Here is a 16,936-nt window from a genome sequence, read left to right on the forward strand (position 1 = left end):
GAATCCTAGTTCTCTGCATATTGCCTCAGGCTTCTGCCACATTGCAGAATTAATGTAGTTTAGTACCGCTTTAACTGTCATGGCTCAATGCTATGGAATCTGAGATTTGTAGTCTGCAGTGACACCAGCACTCTCTGACATGAAAGGCTATCTCACAAAACTTCAAATTGCAAAATTCCCTCGCTTTCAGCCATAGTAGTTAAAGCTTTTGTCGAACTGCATTAATTCTGCAGTGTAGATGCAGCCTCCGAAATAAGTCTTACTGACATCCCTGGCTCTTAGCCTCAAGAAAATGTGCAGAGAATTGCAGTTTTATCTGCTGATCAAGAGATTCACATCCACTTTGTTACCTCTAATTTGTTGCATGCAAAGCTTACGCTCAAGTAATTAGCACATCAGGGGTGACTAACACTCTAAACAAATAACAAGGAGGTTTTTGGTACCGTATGAGCAATTATTGTTGAGTAAGCTGTTTGGAAAGTGCTCAGATACCCTTCTGAAATCTTTCTGCACAACAGATAAACTGCACTTCCAAATAAGTAAAGGTGTTAGGCTTATTTTTTTTTTAAAAAACCACCCAAATAGGGCTGCAGTGATTGCCTTCATCCACCCTCCCCATCCACTGGAGGAAGAGATCTACCCCAAGAATTAGCACTTGATAAAATTATGTCATAGTACCATGTGGACACGAAGACAGGCAACGAACCAGCAAACTTCACCCAAGACCTGTAACCCCTATCTGTAATATGAAGTTTTCTCCACATTTTTTAAACCAGTTGCACTGTTCTGCTAGTTAGCTTGCTTGTTTGGTTTCATCTTACCTCTTTAGAATGACGTTCATAATTTCTGTATACAGAACTGCAGGTCAAAAAGAATGCTTGGTGAAATATATCCTTCTGGAGTCACCATCTGGCCAATATTCATCTTGCTTAGAAAATGCTGTGAAATTCAGTGGAACGCAGGTGCAGATACAGATCACGAGGCACTGGTGACCACAGCAATAAACCCAGTGCCTCGTGATCTGTAATTAAGGCACCTGGCATTGACTTGGTTTTAAAAGAGCCAATTTTGTTTTCTGTGCTTATCAAAGTTGGAAAATTTACCCTGTTTCAGTTAGCATCTTAATTTTCATGATCTGGCATCAACATGGTCCTATACTTAGACAAGGGGAAGGGGGATTATTCAAATGACAGGTGGCTGATAAAAGAGGATTCTTAGGGCCTGAACAGACAGGCCAGAATAAAGCTGCTTCAGGTCACTTTGAAAATACTGTATGCTGTTTAAATGATGCATGTGTTCTAAGAGGCCAGAAGCCACGCCAAAGCCATGCTCCAGTCCTAAGGACTAGAGTGTAGCTTTGGCACAGCTTCTGGCCATTTAAGATGAGTGTGTCATTTAAACTGCATACCTGCAAAGTGACCTGAAGCAGCTTTATTTTGGACTGTCTGTTCGGCCCCATAGATGCTTTATATGAGTATATCTTTAACTTAAAACTCAAGTTCTTATTCCCAGGCAAATAAAGCCTAAATAAATAATATAGGATTGGGGCATCTTGTGTGGTGTAATGGATGAGGCCAAACAACCTTGGTTCAAATCACTACTTGGCAATTAAGTTCAGTAGAAGACTCTTGGCCAAGTTCCATATCAAAGGGCAACTGTGAGTATATGAGATGGAAAAACTATGCCTTCTGCCTTAGTGCTACTGTGATGCCTGTTATAACTCTAACTTTATTTCACCTGCATTGGCTATTTTCTTCTAAGCCCAAATACAGAGACAAATACAGAAATGCTTGTTCAGAAATTTTTCAAAAATCAGTATAGGAAAATTATTATTTTTTCAACTCTGGAGAAAGGGCAAGTGAAAATTCTCTTATTTGACACAAATTACTGCATGTTGATAGCCAAATACAAAGGCTGTATTCCAGCCACCTTGTCCTGTTCCTATACTGACTGGTGGCAAGCCATACATACACCTAGATCTATATTTCACCGGCAAAATCAAAAGCTTTTCTTTACATCAGAAAGTTCTGCATTGAACTGCTGTATCAGTGGAAGAATATTTTGATATTTTCAGGAAAAATATTCTTTGTAAATATTTGGAGTCTTGCATCTGTAAAGCTTATAGAAAAAGGGCAGCAGCCGGTCAAACTTGCAAGTTGATGGCGCTAGAGAAGCAATCTATGGTGCGTTACAGAGTGCCCAAAAAACGGCGCTCTGCCGGTGCCTCTGGTTGCTGCGTCCGGGAACCGCAGCAGACAAACCACGCGATTCCTGCACGCAACAAAAAGCGGCTTCTTTTTGGGCCCCGGAAGTGATGCCGCAAGTCGCTAGTTGCACACTCGCGGCGTCACTTCTGCCGTGTGACATGCGGGCGCTAGGCATCCGTGACGTCAAGATGGCAGCACCCCTTGTGGAACAGGCGCTGCCATTTTGTACACGCTGAGCACGTACTAGGGTTAGGGATGTCCAGAAAGGATGTCCTTTTCTAACCCTAGTACGCGCTTGGCACGTACTTTTGGCCCGTGCGGAACGGGTCCTAGTTGAGCATGTCTTATAGATCTAATTTTAAGGTTCTTTCTTGAACTGGCTTTACACCAGTGGTGTGATGCCCCACCGCCTTTTTTGAGGGCAGCAGTCACCAATCTAATCAACTCTGGATTTAAATCAGTATTTTGTGGAGAGCTTCAGAGGTGGAAGGTTAATGTAACAACCTGTCTATTTGATTTCATCTCTAATCCCAAAGAAAATATCTAAGCACTAAGAGGATTAAACTGTCTTGATTTATGAAAAGAGAAGTAATGGGTGACAATAGCAATGGGTCTTGTAAATGATCAGCAAGTATGTGTTGGGAAGTGGTACTATACAGAACTTGTAGAATCACATTACTGTCAATATGATTTTAAATTGTGCCCTACATACAGCACCTTGCACAAGTATTCACACCCACCTTTGGCTTTTCTGTATTTTCTTGTGTTCTGATTTGGAATGAATTAGACTTAATTGGCATTGATAGCACTTGTGAAGGTAAAAATAATTTTATTGTGGCACAAAAGTTAAGTAAACAAAAACAAACTGGCATTTTGTTGGTTGCAAAGTATTCACTAATGGGTGTAATCTTGGCACCTGCTTCTCCTGTATTATTGGATATGTCTTTGCCTGTACAAGATGGGATTACATTCCACTTGAAATCTCAGGCTTTGGGGTTCTGGACTCCACTTGGAGTCTGGATGCTCAGAGGTTTCAGCAGTGGCCAGGAGCGCACTGGCACAGCTAAACTAGTGTGTCAGGTGTGCCTATTCCTTGAGAGATCAGATCTGGCTATGGTGACACATAACTGGATTGCATTCCATTTGGACTACGGTATTATATTGTGTTCTCCGTGGGCCTGCCTTTGGAAACTCTTTGGAAACTTCAGCTGGTTCAAAATGCTGCAGCTAAAATGCTGGCTGGAGCCCTTTATAGGGAGCATATGAGTCCCATGTTGAAATGGCTTCACTGGCTGCCACTTTCTTTCTGGGCACAATTCAAACTGCTGGCCATGACCTGTCTTAAGATTCTAGACTATCTGAAGAACATATCCCCCCATACAAACCTGCCAGAGTCCTAAAGTCTACAGAGGAAGGTTTTCCCTCAGTCTCACCATCTTCCCAGGCTCGCTTGGTGAGGACACAAGAGAGAGCTTTCTCAGTGGCCGCTTCTACCCTATGGAACTCCTTTCTGCAAGAGCCTAGGCTGTTCCCCTAGAATAACAGAATCACAGTGTTGTAAGAGACCACATGGGCCATCCAGTCCCTCTTGAATTGTGGTGACCGGAAAAGGACACAGGATTCCAGGTGAGGTCTGACCAAAGCAGAATAGTGGTACTATTACCTCCCTCGATCTAGACACTATACTCCTGTTGATGCAGCCTAGGATCATATCAGCTTTTTTAGCTGCTGGATCACACTGTTGTAGCAAGTACATTTCTATACCGCTTATCAGTGCATTTAAGCACTCCCTAAGTAGTTTACAATGTGTAAGCCAATTGCCTCCAACAAGCTGGGTATTCATTTTAGCGACCTTGGAAGGATGCAAGCTTGAGTTGAGCATGAGCCCTTAGCTGGTATTGATCGCAATCTTGCGGTTTGCAAGTTAGTGGCTGCAATACAGGCATTTAACCACTGTGCCACCAGGGCTCTTAGACTCATGTTCAGCTTGTGATCTCTTTCTTTCTTTCTTTCTCCTAAGTGATGTATGTTTTTCTCCCTGTTGAAATTCATTTGTTCTGGCTTGCCCTGCTTTTCCCTTCACCTGCAGACAAAGAGCTTTATTAAAAGCAGGCTTCAAATGTGTAAGAAGAAGAGCTTTTTAATAGGGTATTTATTTATCTTCTACTTCTGGATGTCTTTTACATAACTGTAGACTATTTTATGTGATATTTTTTATTTTAATTTTACTGTGAAGGTGTTTAAATTTACTCTGTCTGGGAGCCGACTTGGGTCCCACTCTGTGAGAAAGGCAGCAAACAAACAAACCCTCAAAGTATAATGTCATCATTCCTGATTCTTTAATACAAGTTCTTCGAAAATGATCCACTTTGGGAATACTGAATAATGTATAATACTGGAATGATGTGCATTTACCATATTCTGTTAATAGTTTTAAGTCATTTCAATGAAAGTGTTAAAAAAGGTTAACTTATTTTACAGCATTTGCCAAAATCAAATGCAGTCTTTACTTCAAGTTTATTTCCTCTATAAAATTCAACACAGGAAGCAGTTTAAATAGATAGCCCAGGCAAATCCATTTTTTATCATCTGCCTCACATGTATTTTAGAAGATTGGGCATGGGTCTGCATATTTCACACAGTTTATTGCAGTGATGGCGAACCTATGGCACACGTGCCAGAGGTGGCACTCAGAGCCCTCTCTGTGGGCACATGTGCCGTCGCCCCAGCACAGAGTTTGCTAGAGTTTGTTACTAGAAAGCCAGAGGGACATGGCACTTTGCAATAAATAAGTGGGTTTTGGGTTGCAGTCTGGGCACTCGGCCTCTAAAAGGTTCACTATCACTGGTTTATTGTAATTAGACCAATGTTTCTGCCTCCCTTACAGTTCCTAGTAATAAGATGGTGGACTTATTTGTATTAAGTCTTGCAATTTGTAGTATTTTTGCCAAACACATACCTTTGGACAGCTGAAAATAAATCCATTTAATAGTAGCCACTACTAGTTTGCATCAATATTGACTTGCATCTTCTACTGCCATCTCCAGCTATGTCATGCCGATCATCATCTTTTATCTTTTCAAAAAATCAAAGTCTATTGGGGAGTTAATCATCATGCATCTAGAAGCTGTACAAAGTAGTGCTTTTCAACCCTTCAACTTTTGTATACTGACATATGCACAGAAGAACACTTGCTTGTCATAGATGATTTGAAGGCATGTTCTAAGGCACTCATGTTACATGAAGTATTGACTAGGCCTTTGAGGTCTCTCATCTTCATGCTATAGGGACGAAATGTACATTATAAATCCTCTGATATATATGCACATTGTAGGGGAAGAACAGGCAAAGTAGGTAAGTTGTCTTTCAAGAAAACATGTTTGCAATTAGTGATATTTTCATTCTGGAATACCAAGGAACCTTTAAAAAACCTGACCATACAGATTAAATCAATTATGGGACTTGTGTCTTCATAAGTAGATTTATATCTGTGGGAAATAGAACTGAGACGTTTCGCAATGTCTGCATTAAGCAAAGGGCTGCTGAGATGTTGCTACATAGCAGAATCAACAAAGCAACCAATGCACAATAGGACTGATGTGCTTTGGGACACAGGCTACGGAGTGCCAGTGTGCATCTGTAGAGCCCAATGCACATTGGGACATTCTTACTGATGCCCTGATACCCATCTTCACAATTTACTGGGAGGGTTAAGTATGCATAAAACTACTGAATGAATACAGCAATATAAAATTATTATAGAATCATAGCATTAGAAGAGACCACAAGGGCCATCCAGTCCAACCCCTGCCATGCAGGAACTCTCAATCAAAGCATACCCAACAGATGGCCATCCAACCTCTGTTTAAACACATTTAGACACATTGCCAGTGTCTAAAATGGTTCTTCTTAAACATCATACATCAGGACTTTTCAGTAAACAATACATTCACCAGCACAATATTTCTACAGATACCATTGCTTCAAAAACATAATGTATGTATGTAGGTGAACACATACCAATCTCTGTTTGTTGATCATGTAATCTTTCAAGGAGAGTGAATTTCATGAAATACAGATTATGATCTCCCACATCCACCTGGCAAGTTGTAAAAATTATGCAAAGGTCCATAAAATACAGGATGAATCTGATTCCAATTCCAGATGTTGTATCAGACAGCAAAATTCTGTGCCATTCAAACGGGTTAGGAAGAGAACTGCAAATTAATCCATGTAGCACAAAACTACATTCACGCATATGAAATTTAACCCCTTCTGAGATGGAATGGTTTCAAATATGTGGCCCAGCAATATATACAGTGGGCCCTTGTTATATGCTGGGGTTTGGTTCCAAGATCCCCCGTGGATAACAAAATCTGTGGATGCTCAAGTGCCATTAAATATAATGACATAGCAAAATGGTGTCCCTTATAAAAAATGGAAAAATCAAGGTTTGAGATTTGAAATTTATACTTTTTTTTGAACATTTTCAAACCATGGATGCTTGAATCCGTGTATAAAAAATCTGTGTATGAGAAGGGCCGACTGTATTTTCGTGTGTGTGTGTGTGACTGACAGAAGGGGGTAGTGATGTTGGGAAATTGCCAGGGCCCATTGACCCAGAAGCAGCATGAGACAATTCTTGGTTTGAAGGCTCTAACATTTGCAAATTAAGAGAGAACAAAGAAGGTGCCTTTCCTGAGAGGTGCCAAAATCCTGGAGCTGAACTGTCAAAAAAGAAGAATAGGTTAATGGAAATCCACAGGGTCTTACATTTGGAAATAAACTGACCTTCACCTCATCCCAGTTATTGTTAGCGTTACACAGGGAATACATCTGTTCTAAGTGTACCTTGTATCCAGTTTAACAGCACTTTTAAGACAAAGATGGAAACCCTCCAGATTTTGAACTTGTCTGACTATTGGTCATGTTCAGCTGATAGAGACAGGGAGACCAATATGTTGATGGTCACAGGTTCTCAAGTCTGGCCTTAAGGCAATAACTACCACAATGAATACCAATGTCTCCTGTGGTGGATGAGAGCTAACCTGGAAGAGCGCTTACAAATTTAAGTTGAATTCAGGCAACAAAGAAATTATGCTTTTTTGGAGACTGAAATAATAAGTAGTAACAGCACTTGTAGACAAATATTGGGGTAAAATTTAATACAGAAACCTTAGTTTTATATTTAAATGTACATTTCAGCTATGAAATTTTAACATGTACAGTACCTTCCTCAGTTTTTAATTTTTGGTTATTAAATAGAAGCAGACATTTGAATTTAGTGAGCATGACAGCCATAGTGGTTGAGTGTTTGAATATGACTCTGGAGGGCAGGGTTCAATTCCCAGCTTGGCAATGAAATGCACTGGGTGACCTTGGGCAAGTCACATTCTCCCAGCCTCAGCGAAAGGCAGTGACAAACCTCCTCTGAACTAATCTTGCCAAGAAAGCCTCATGATACCCACTCAGTATCATGACCTTATGGTCATCATAAGTCAAAAATGACTTGAAGGCACACAAGATGCACACAGTAACAGCACAGGCACAGAACCCTGAACAAGTGACCAAACATCTAAATACTGTAAAACAACCAAACACCTTAATCTTATTAATTCTTGTCTATAACTCAAGTACAAGATAATAAAAGTCAGAGAAAAATATGCCAATAACTTAATAGTTTATTAGTCAGTCAACAATATTACAAATATTTAAAAATTACTTATATAAATAGTTGGCAGCAAACTATTCCATTACAGAGTTAAATTACCAGTACAACAGACAGACTGGAGATTTAGACACCTGGAAGATAACAGTAAAATAAACTAAAAGCTTTTAACAGAAGAGTTTAAGCTGAAGGCGATTAACTCAGGGAGCAATCCACCAGGCACTACTGCCAGAAATCACCTCCTTATTTCAGTGATGCTCTTCTTAGCTCCCCTGAAATCAATGTGAATAGCTTAGCAGTGGTGCTTTGGTGTGTTGCTCTCTTTGTGTCTATAAAAAGCATGGGTTTTCTTTTTCTTTAGAAAATAAAAATTGTTTAACACCCCATTAGGAATACAAAATAAAATTAACTGAAAATATTAATTTGCATATCAAAGAACCATTTATAATTACAATCCAAACACTCCATAAACCACTTGTGCGATTCTTTACAGAAACTCGGAATTTAGAAACTAGTTGCTTTAATATTACAAAGATTTCAGCTCCAAAAATAATTCAACATAAAATAAACTTTTAGCAATTAGCGTCATAAAATTATATATTTTCACATAAAAATACAAAATAATATTAATGACAAGAATATGAAAAATTATTCCAAGTATTTTTTTTACTATTTGAAATAAAATAAACAAAACCCAACATGACAACAAAATAGAAATATGCATGAAAAAAGTCTCTCCTTTTGTTAGCAAAACACTATCCAAAATAACTACGATCATTTACATCAGTACAAAGATTTCTGGATTTTAAAAAATATTTGCAATGACAAAAGGGGTTTTCTTTTTCTGACAGTAAAAAATGACACTGTGGATAAAATTTGCAAAAGATGCAATGAAAAAAATAAAATTTGCATTAAAAAGGTTTACACTGTTATTCTTTTTTTTTTATACAAACATTAGAAACAGTATTGCACGTCACAACACAGAATCGAGGTTAGTCAGCCTTCCAAAATGTGTTATATTCAAGTTTTGTAGCATCTTTGAGGAGAGGCTCTGTGCAGCCAGATGCAACAGGGAATAATATATCAAGTGTTTTCCATACACAAATATATAAATGCTAAATGTTTCCTTCTTAACAAAAATGTGGACTTTTAAAGTATTTTTTTTTCCTCCACAGTCATACGTTTGGACAGCAATATGCACATTTGGGGTAACAAAATTAAAGAAGCTTTAAAAATACAAAAATACAATAAAATTAATAATCTTCTACAAAAATAGTAAAATAAATATGATTTATAAAAACAAAAGCCAATACAGTGTTGAGCAGTTAAGAGGATAAGGGCACAATCCACAAGGGAGGACCCTAGCATCATCCCATACAGAAATAAACAGGAGCTGCACATGAAAGCGGCATGTGCTGGCCTCCAGAGAAATGAACAGGAGCTAAGAACACAACCGTTCTTGCATGGAGAGCCATTCATTTCAAAAGGTGCAGATGCAGGAGACCTTAGAGATGGATTGAGCCCCCCAAACATGGAAATTAAAAGTAAGGAAAAAGAGGAGATGTAGATTAAAGGAAAAGAGGCAATGTAGATTATCAACGGCTCCAGAAACGAAGTGACAAGCACAGCCTGATATTTAAATTAGTTTACCCCAAAGAGGGTATTCTTGTGTTCTCTTAAATCTTTATGGGGGGGTGGGGAAGGTTTTTCAACATCTCCAATTATTTCAATTGTGTACTTTTCCTCCATATTCATTTTCATTATTTAAAACAGGTAAAGGCGCTTTTAAACTTCAAGCAAGAAATATGAAAATAAAGTTAAAAAGATCTGCAAAATTAAATTATGTCTAACTAATTAACATTGCAAAACTATTGATTTTGTTTTCTTTTTCTAAATTCCAAAAATTGAGGTATAGCAAAGGAGAATGTCATCAGTCAAAAAAAGTGTGCCTTAAAATAGCTGACTAGTTGGAAAAAAAATCTCTCACAGAGATATAAAAATAGTGCATAACAAATGTCAAAAATGGATCAAGGTTTGGCAGGGTTTAAGGTTAGAAAAGAATACTCCAAAAAATCTGGAGGATCATGGTTAAGTAACAAATAGGGTACACTGACAAATAAATCAGTTAAAAAGCTCTTCTTAAAACAGCATCAACTTTAAAACTTTAAAAACTTGAGCCACAGCCACAACATAACAGCAGAATTAGACAAGAACCACATATTGAACAGTACAAAAAGCACATTGCAGACAACCAGTATAAGAGCAACACTTTGCTTACAGGAAGGATTGTCCTCAAGGGATTGCCAAGAGCATAACCCTTTTAAATTTCTCTCTTGGAGTAAGACTTTCAGTTCTGCTTTTGCTTGCTGAAACATAAAATTATAGGGTAGCTCTTTCTATTGAAGGGTAAGGGCTAGCTCTATTAAAATGTTCTGGGATGGACTAAAACACTGCTAATGGATTTCTTGCATCAACATCACTTTTCACTCCAATATCTTGCAAGTAATGTCATTACCTAGAACTCCTTCATCAAAATTAAAACACTATGCTTGGCTGTCAGACAATTAACTACATTTCATGCAACAGTGACCCAGCTTGACAGAAGACTCCAACATGCCGAAGGTCAAACAAGCACATAGTTTAAGCCAGATTCACTGTTGTCTTAAAGGTAACATACAACTTTTGCAACTAGCGGTCTGTATATTACACCATCTCCATTTTGACTTTATTTAGATTTAGTTGTTTTTTTTTGCATGAGCACATTTTCACGCTCATTTCTCAGTAGTTTCCCATTTGGTGACTGGTTAGCAGTGGGCTGGCCATCTTTGGTTTGTAGAGGGAGTTTTAACTTTAATTAAAGGGGATGAAATAAATAATTTTTATAAAAAAAACTAATTTCCCCCCCTCAAACTTGTATCTATGCTACACCACTTCACACTAATTAGAACCACACACCACAAAGTTGCACAGGGTTTACAATATTACATCCAGTCTGCGAAAATCGAATTCCACTACCAACCAGGTCACAAAATGGCTGCACGTTCTAATCTAAAACTAATTTGCATATTGTACACATGTAGAACATTTTTCGGGGAAAAAAACTTGAGTCACAATAACGCATGCAAGTCTTTTGTTACAAATTTTTGCAATCTGCTCATGCTACCTAGCTCTGAGAGCCTTAAAAACATCTGCAATAAACGCATTTCTTGTTAGATCTAGTGCATGCATATGGTGTACACAACTAAGTAAACATGCAATTTTTCACATTCTAAAACTATGGCAGTTTACGCCATATTGTGCTGCCTGCATTTTAATCTGTAATGCAGTGTATCTTAAAACGTTTCAATCCCGTATTAATAGGTGGCATTACACACAACACCTATATAGCAGCAAAGCTAATTCAGCTTGTGATTATAAATGTTTAAAAATAGCTAATAAATCAGATTATCTTGAGGTATTATTTCTTGCAAGTCAAAATGGAGAGCAAAAAAATCAACCTTATTTTTAAGTGATGTATACACTGAAAATAGCAACAACAATAAAAAATAAGCTTTTTTTGTAGCAGACATATCCCATCTTCACTATTTTTGCTACCTTTGGTAAATTACTGGGGCAGATCTTGAAGTTAAAAACCCATGTTTAGAAATAAGTGCACGCTTCACCCTCTAAATATAGCAGCAGACAATGTGCCCCTATGCAAAAAACATTCTCTTATCTAGTTTCAATTTTACATATAAAAATAAGTTGGAGAAATACAAAAAAACATTTTTTTTTATTTTAACATGAAAATATCACAAAAATTAGTAAGCCTGAGATGTAGGGTTTTGGTGAAAAACAAGAGGCTTTGTAGTGTTTTGACTGCTGAAAAAGATGCATGTATTGAGAGTTGGGGTGAGAAGCAGAAGAATGCACTTATTTCTTCTGCATGTCAATTTCTTCAAATACAGTAAGCCACATGCACCCTTCATTCCTTAAGGAGATGCTGGAGAGCCAGGCTCAGTTCCAGCGGAAGTGGATCTGACGTGGGCGATCAGCCCCTTCCTTAACCAATGGCTTATGGAATTCACGTCCTGCCCGAGAGTGGATATTTGCCCAGCAAAACTCACAGTAATACTGCAGGCAAGTGACATTGGCACAAAAAAAGGGAGCAAATTTTCCACCACATCGTGCCCCCTGGCATTCATCACACATCTGGTCATCTAACACATATGGCTTTACCTCCACCTATTTAAAAACACACACACACAGAGAGAGAGAGAGAGAGAGAGATGATTAGCTTGAATGCATATACTTCAGAACATTATACTTTGGAATATCAGGATGGCATAAATTGTTTTATCCCATGAGCCCATTCCATGTCAATGAAGTAATGAGAGGTACCAACTAGCCCAATAACTTCATACTGAAGATGGCAGTGAATGGAAGTTATCTTCAATCAGCTTTGTCAATCTCTTTACTGTAGCTCAATGGCTCACTAGTTATTTTAAATTTAGTTATTGATGGAAAATGAGGGTAGTAGTAATAGCAAAATGTGTTTAGAAACTTACTACTAAATCCAAGGTTTCAGTGTTGAAGTAAAAATTGCCACTGATCTTTCCTCTAATGCTCAGTTTAGCAGGCATTTGCTTTTATAGATATTAAATTTGCAATTGTTTTATAATATTAAACAAAGTATTCAGATGCTGAGGGGGCAAACTACTACAAGTTTGATGATGATGATGTTGATATAGCATCTCAGAAAGAAACAATGAATTAAAAACAGAACAACTATGAAATGTTCCCCAACTTAGCTGATTATTTCCAGTTTATATAACCAAACTGGAAATAATCAGCTAAATTGGGGAACATTTCATAGTTGTTCTGTTTTTAATTCATTGTTTCTTTCTGAGATACTATATCATCATCGTCATCATCAAACTTGTAGTAGTTTGCCCCCTCAGCATCTGAATACTTTGTTTTGAAAACCAACAACCCCCCCCCCCCCCCCGCCAAAAAGCCATTCATTTCATGGTACCAAAATTATGGGGGAGGGATATTTGTAATCATTCATTTAAATACATAAAATACAACTCTTCTGCAGTCTTCTAAACAACATTGCTAATTAAATCTTTTCAACAAGATCTCCCTATTTCTGGTCATTAGCAGTATCCATTTAGTTTGTGTGCAACAAAATTCTATTCTAAGAAATTCACACTTTTACATCTAGTCTGGGAATATAAATTAGGAAAAAATATTTTTTGTTCACATTAGTGAAATATATATGCAGATTTCATGTGATGTGTAAATTGCTGGAGTATCTGTCATTCCACTTTCTCATGTCTGGCTCATAGCTGTACTGACTTCACAAGAGCCACAGATATAAGAAAGACTCAATTTCATTATCTTCGTATCAGTATTTTCTTTTGTTAAAAATCTTGTTGGAAATGTGTTTCCAAAAGACGCAAAACGTTTTGACTTGGGATGGAAGTGTCTTCCCACTCTGGATTGCAATCAAATTTAGAAATCATTGCAAAAATTAGTCAAGTATCCTAAAATTTCTAAGAAATGGTATTTGTGATCAATTTGTAACCACTTTTTTGCCTAAAAATAAAGAAAGCACTAATCATATTTTTTTTTTAAAAAAAGGTATATAGATTATAGAAAAACCTTTTCAGTTAGCATTCAAGACAGTAAAACTATTACAAAACATATCAAGATCAGCACGTTTATATGATTGTGGTCAGCATGATCATGTCATCAAAGGACATTCTTCAGATACAAAGGGTTATGAAACATGTAAAAGCAAATCTACATTTCACTTATCAGGAGGGATATTACTGCATTCATGCATAAAATAATGAAGGAATTTCAGTGTTTTCTCCCCATTGGGAGAGATTATGTGAGATTTTGTATATTTTTCAATGATTTTGCAAATCTGGGGGATTTTGTGCCTGTATTAATTGATGGTTTTTGAGTTTGGGAGTACACAGCTTGCGAGTAATCTTAAATCCACTTCTATCAATGGAGACCCAGGAAGACTCTGCAGCTTTCTTCAACAGGGATAACCTAGACACAGGAGTTCCTATATTAGTAATTTCCTGATTAGATTACTACAACAACATGCATGTTGGGCTGTCCTAGACTGCTGACCTGAACACAGAGAAACTGTGTTACCACAGGCCTTAAATAAGTAGCAGTGTCTGTCAATAGGTTTCTGGGTCGATGGCATTTAAAGTTCTAAACAGCATGATATGATACTTGAAGGAGTACCTCTTCCTATACATGCCTGCCCCCAATAGCATCACTGCTGGGGTGTGGGGGGTGCGAAGCACACCGAATTACACGCAAGGAGGGGGGTGACAGCCCAGAAGTGGTGTGTGACACCCAGTTGGCCCCCAGTGAACACTCTTTGGGCCTGTGCGCACACTCCTTGCGCTCATGCGGGTGCCACTCGGAGCCGCGTGGGTGCTGTTTTGGCCTGCGCAGGCATTACTCTAGCCCATGCAGGTGCTTAGAGGCTGCACAGGTGTTCCTCGGGCCTGTGTGGATGCCTCTAGGGGCCACGCGGGCACGTGAATTAATATGTACTACTTAGATGCATGTCCTCTTAGACACTAACATTTAGGTTATAAGAGATCTTACAGAACACAGGCTACACTTTATCAGGCAAGCAATTAGTTGAGAGAAGGATGTTGTTTACAAAAACCTGTCATCTTCTACAGCTAGATCTGAACTCATAAAAAATTGGAAAGCATTGAACCAATTTTTGATGAAAATCAGAAGATATGGGAAATTTACAGACAAGAGGTATCTGATAAAAACAAAGACAGTAAGTAACCCAGAGGCTTAAAAATGTAGCATATTTGTTTGAATCAGGTGTTTATGCATGAACTTAATTTAAAAGTTACCAGTTAACAGTAAGTCCTATTTGTAAGGTACCAGTGACTGAGATAGAAGGGAAGGGATTACCCTAGTGGACCCCAATGCCCATTAAGCAAATATTTTCTGCTGCCTTTAGTGATTCTGCATGGATTCGGAAAAGCCTATGTGCCTCTGCTCCTTAAAAATGCAGGGAATCCAGTCTTATATCATCCAATATGACCTTTAGCCTTATTACAATAACAGGTAAAATAGAAGCAGAACATTAAAATATTCCAAGGGCAATGAGATGAATGGGAATATGTACAGTGCACCCTTGCTTTACTTGGGGATCCGTTCCGGACTCCCCTGTGTAAAGAAAATACCGCCTATGGTCAAGCCCCATTTAAATGAACCACCCCTTCTCCCTGCACAGCTTTCAACATATGCTGAAAGCTGCGTAAAGCATGCCCACATATGACACGGCTGCACTGTATGTAGGGAATGGAGCTATATAGATGTGTGGAGAGGCAGAAAGTGAAGATGCTGGCTGCAGAGAGGAATGTGGGTCTGAGTGTGTGCAGAGCTTGGAAACGGTTCGTCAATTAATTCAAAAACTCAAAAAGCTATTAACTTTTCATTTTTTGTCCTTAGCATAATCCAAATTGTCAGATTCCCTCATTAACACTGAAGTTAATCCCACACTTTGATGAGTTAATTATTTTTAGAATGTTAGAATTCTTAACATACATGGCTCTTCTCTGGCAAACTCAGTAAAACAATAATAGAGGAAGGCCTAATGAGAAGAAAGATGACAAGAACAGGTCGTTTACCTTTAACTATGTACAGGTTCTCTGAGTGGTGATATGTGCCCTCACATAAATGGATTTTGCGTTTGCTCAGCAACCTCATTTGGAACTTTCTAGAGGTGAGGAGCTTGGTGCAAACCCTTCCTCCTCTGCATCTACTGTGTGTGATCCAGCCCACTATGCTACCATTCCCTCTTTTTTCCATGTCCGACATAGACCTGAAAGAAAGGACGGAAGGGAGGGTTTGTATGAGGGCGCAGATGACCACCCAAAGAACTACAGTTTCAGGTAAGCAACTTCTTGAAGATGTCTGATATCACTGTTGCCAAAAGGGTAACACAGTATGAACATGATGGTTGTGATGATGTCCTAGACTGCCTCAATGGGGGGTGGGCATCTCCAAGAAGAGCAGAATGGCCTTTGATGCTGCTGATCGTGACTGAGCCCCATCTTCTGGATGGTTAAGCTTGCCTTGTTGATATTCTCCATGCCTTATCTGTGCTGAAATGCAAAGTCTTTGGTTACTCCAGCCAAGAGCAGCCAAGCATATAGATACAAGGCTAATGTCTCTGACATCACCTTAACAGCACAATCTACAGAGGGATAAGCATATTGAATCTGCTTCACTGCTATCATCATGGCTTCATGTTGCAACTGAAGGATGGCAACTCCCTGTTCATCTGGGAGTGACAGAATAAAGTTAAGTATCCTAATCCATATGTTACCGTTGTTGTTGTGTGCCTTCAAGCTGTTTCTGACTTACGGCAATTCTAAGGCCAACCTATCATGGGGTTTTCTTTGCAAGATTTGTTTAAATGAGGTTTGCCATTGCCTTTCCGTAAACTGAGAGCATGTCACTTGCCTGACGTCACCCACAGGTTTCATGGTGTAGCTAGGAATCAAATCCTGGTCTCCAGAGTTGTAGTCCAGCACACAAATCACTGTGCCACACTGGCCTGCAAATCAAAGACTTTGATGCCCAAAGCGGCTGATAAATAAAATCTCTTTTCAAAGCTGTCTAATCAATGGCCTTGATCAAGTGGAGTTGAATGTGTCTTCTTCCCCACTTTAGTCTAAGAGGCTTTAACAACTATGGAGATAGGGGGCAAGTGGGTGAATAAGAAAACTGCCCCTTCCTACTTTGTGTGATAGAGATGTTTTGAGACATCTAGAAGATAGCTCTCCCAAGATTGTTTGATGAGGTTCATTAAAGCCAGGAGTAGAACAGTGGCAGATGTTGCAGACCGTGCATTCACAATCTGAAATACTAGATTATACTGGTGGAGGTGGGGCAGTTACACTGAGTCCAAAAGCCTTCATAATTCACATCATGATATTGAAAAATAGCTTAACATCCGCCAGCAGGGAGGTTGGTGTTGTGTTCTCAGCTGCCGCTGATGGAGAAATCATGCCAG

General features: G+C 38.7%; 1 protein-coding gene across 8 annotated transcripts in view; it reads right to left on the reverse strand.

Moving 5' to 3' along the window:
- Positions 1 to 7,876: 7,876 nt before the first annotated feature.
- Positions 7,877 to 16,936, reverse strand: part of CPEB2 (cytoplasmic polyadenylation element binding protein 2) — a 68,834-nt gene continuing 59,774 nt past the window's right edge. For 7 of the 8 annotated variants that reach the window (XM_089524785.1, XM_089524783.1, XM_089524779.1 and 4 more), the window contains one exon: positions 10,760 to 12,099. In XM_089524785.1, coding sequence (XP_089380911.1) covers positions 11,872 to 12,099 — 228 coding nt within the window. In that variant the 3' untranslated portion in view covers positions 10,760 to 11,871. Of the gene's footprint in view, positions 10,242 to 10,759; positions 12,100 to 16,936 lie in introns of those variants that run through there. The other variant, XM_089524781.1, reaches the window with a different exon arrangement.

The sequence above is a fragment of the Sceloporus occidentalis genome, unplaced genomic scaffold (genome assembly GCF_023333645.1).
Source record: "Sceloporus occidentalis isolate IW3139 unplaced genomic scaffold, rSceOcc1.0.p SCAF_5, whole genome shotgun sequence".
NCBI classification, from domain to species: Eukaryota; Metazoa; Chordata; class Lepidosauria; order Squamata; family Phrynosomatidae; genus Sceloporus; species Sceloporus occidentalis.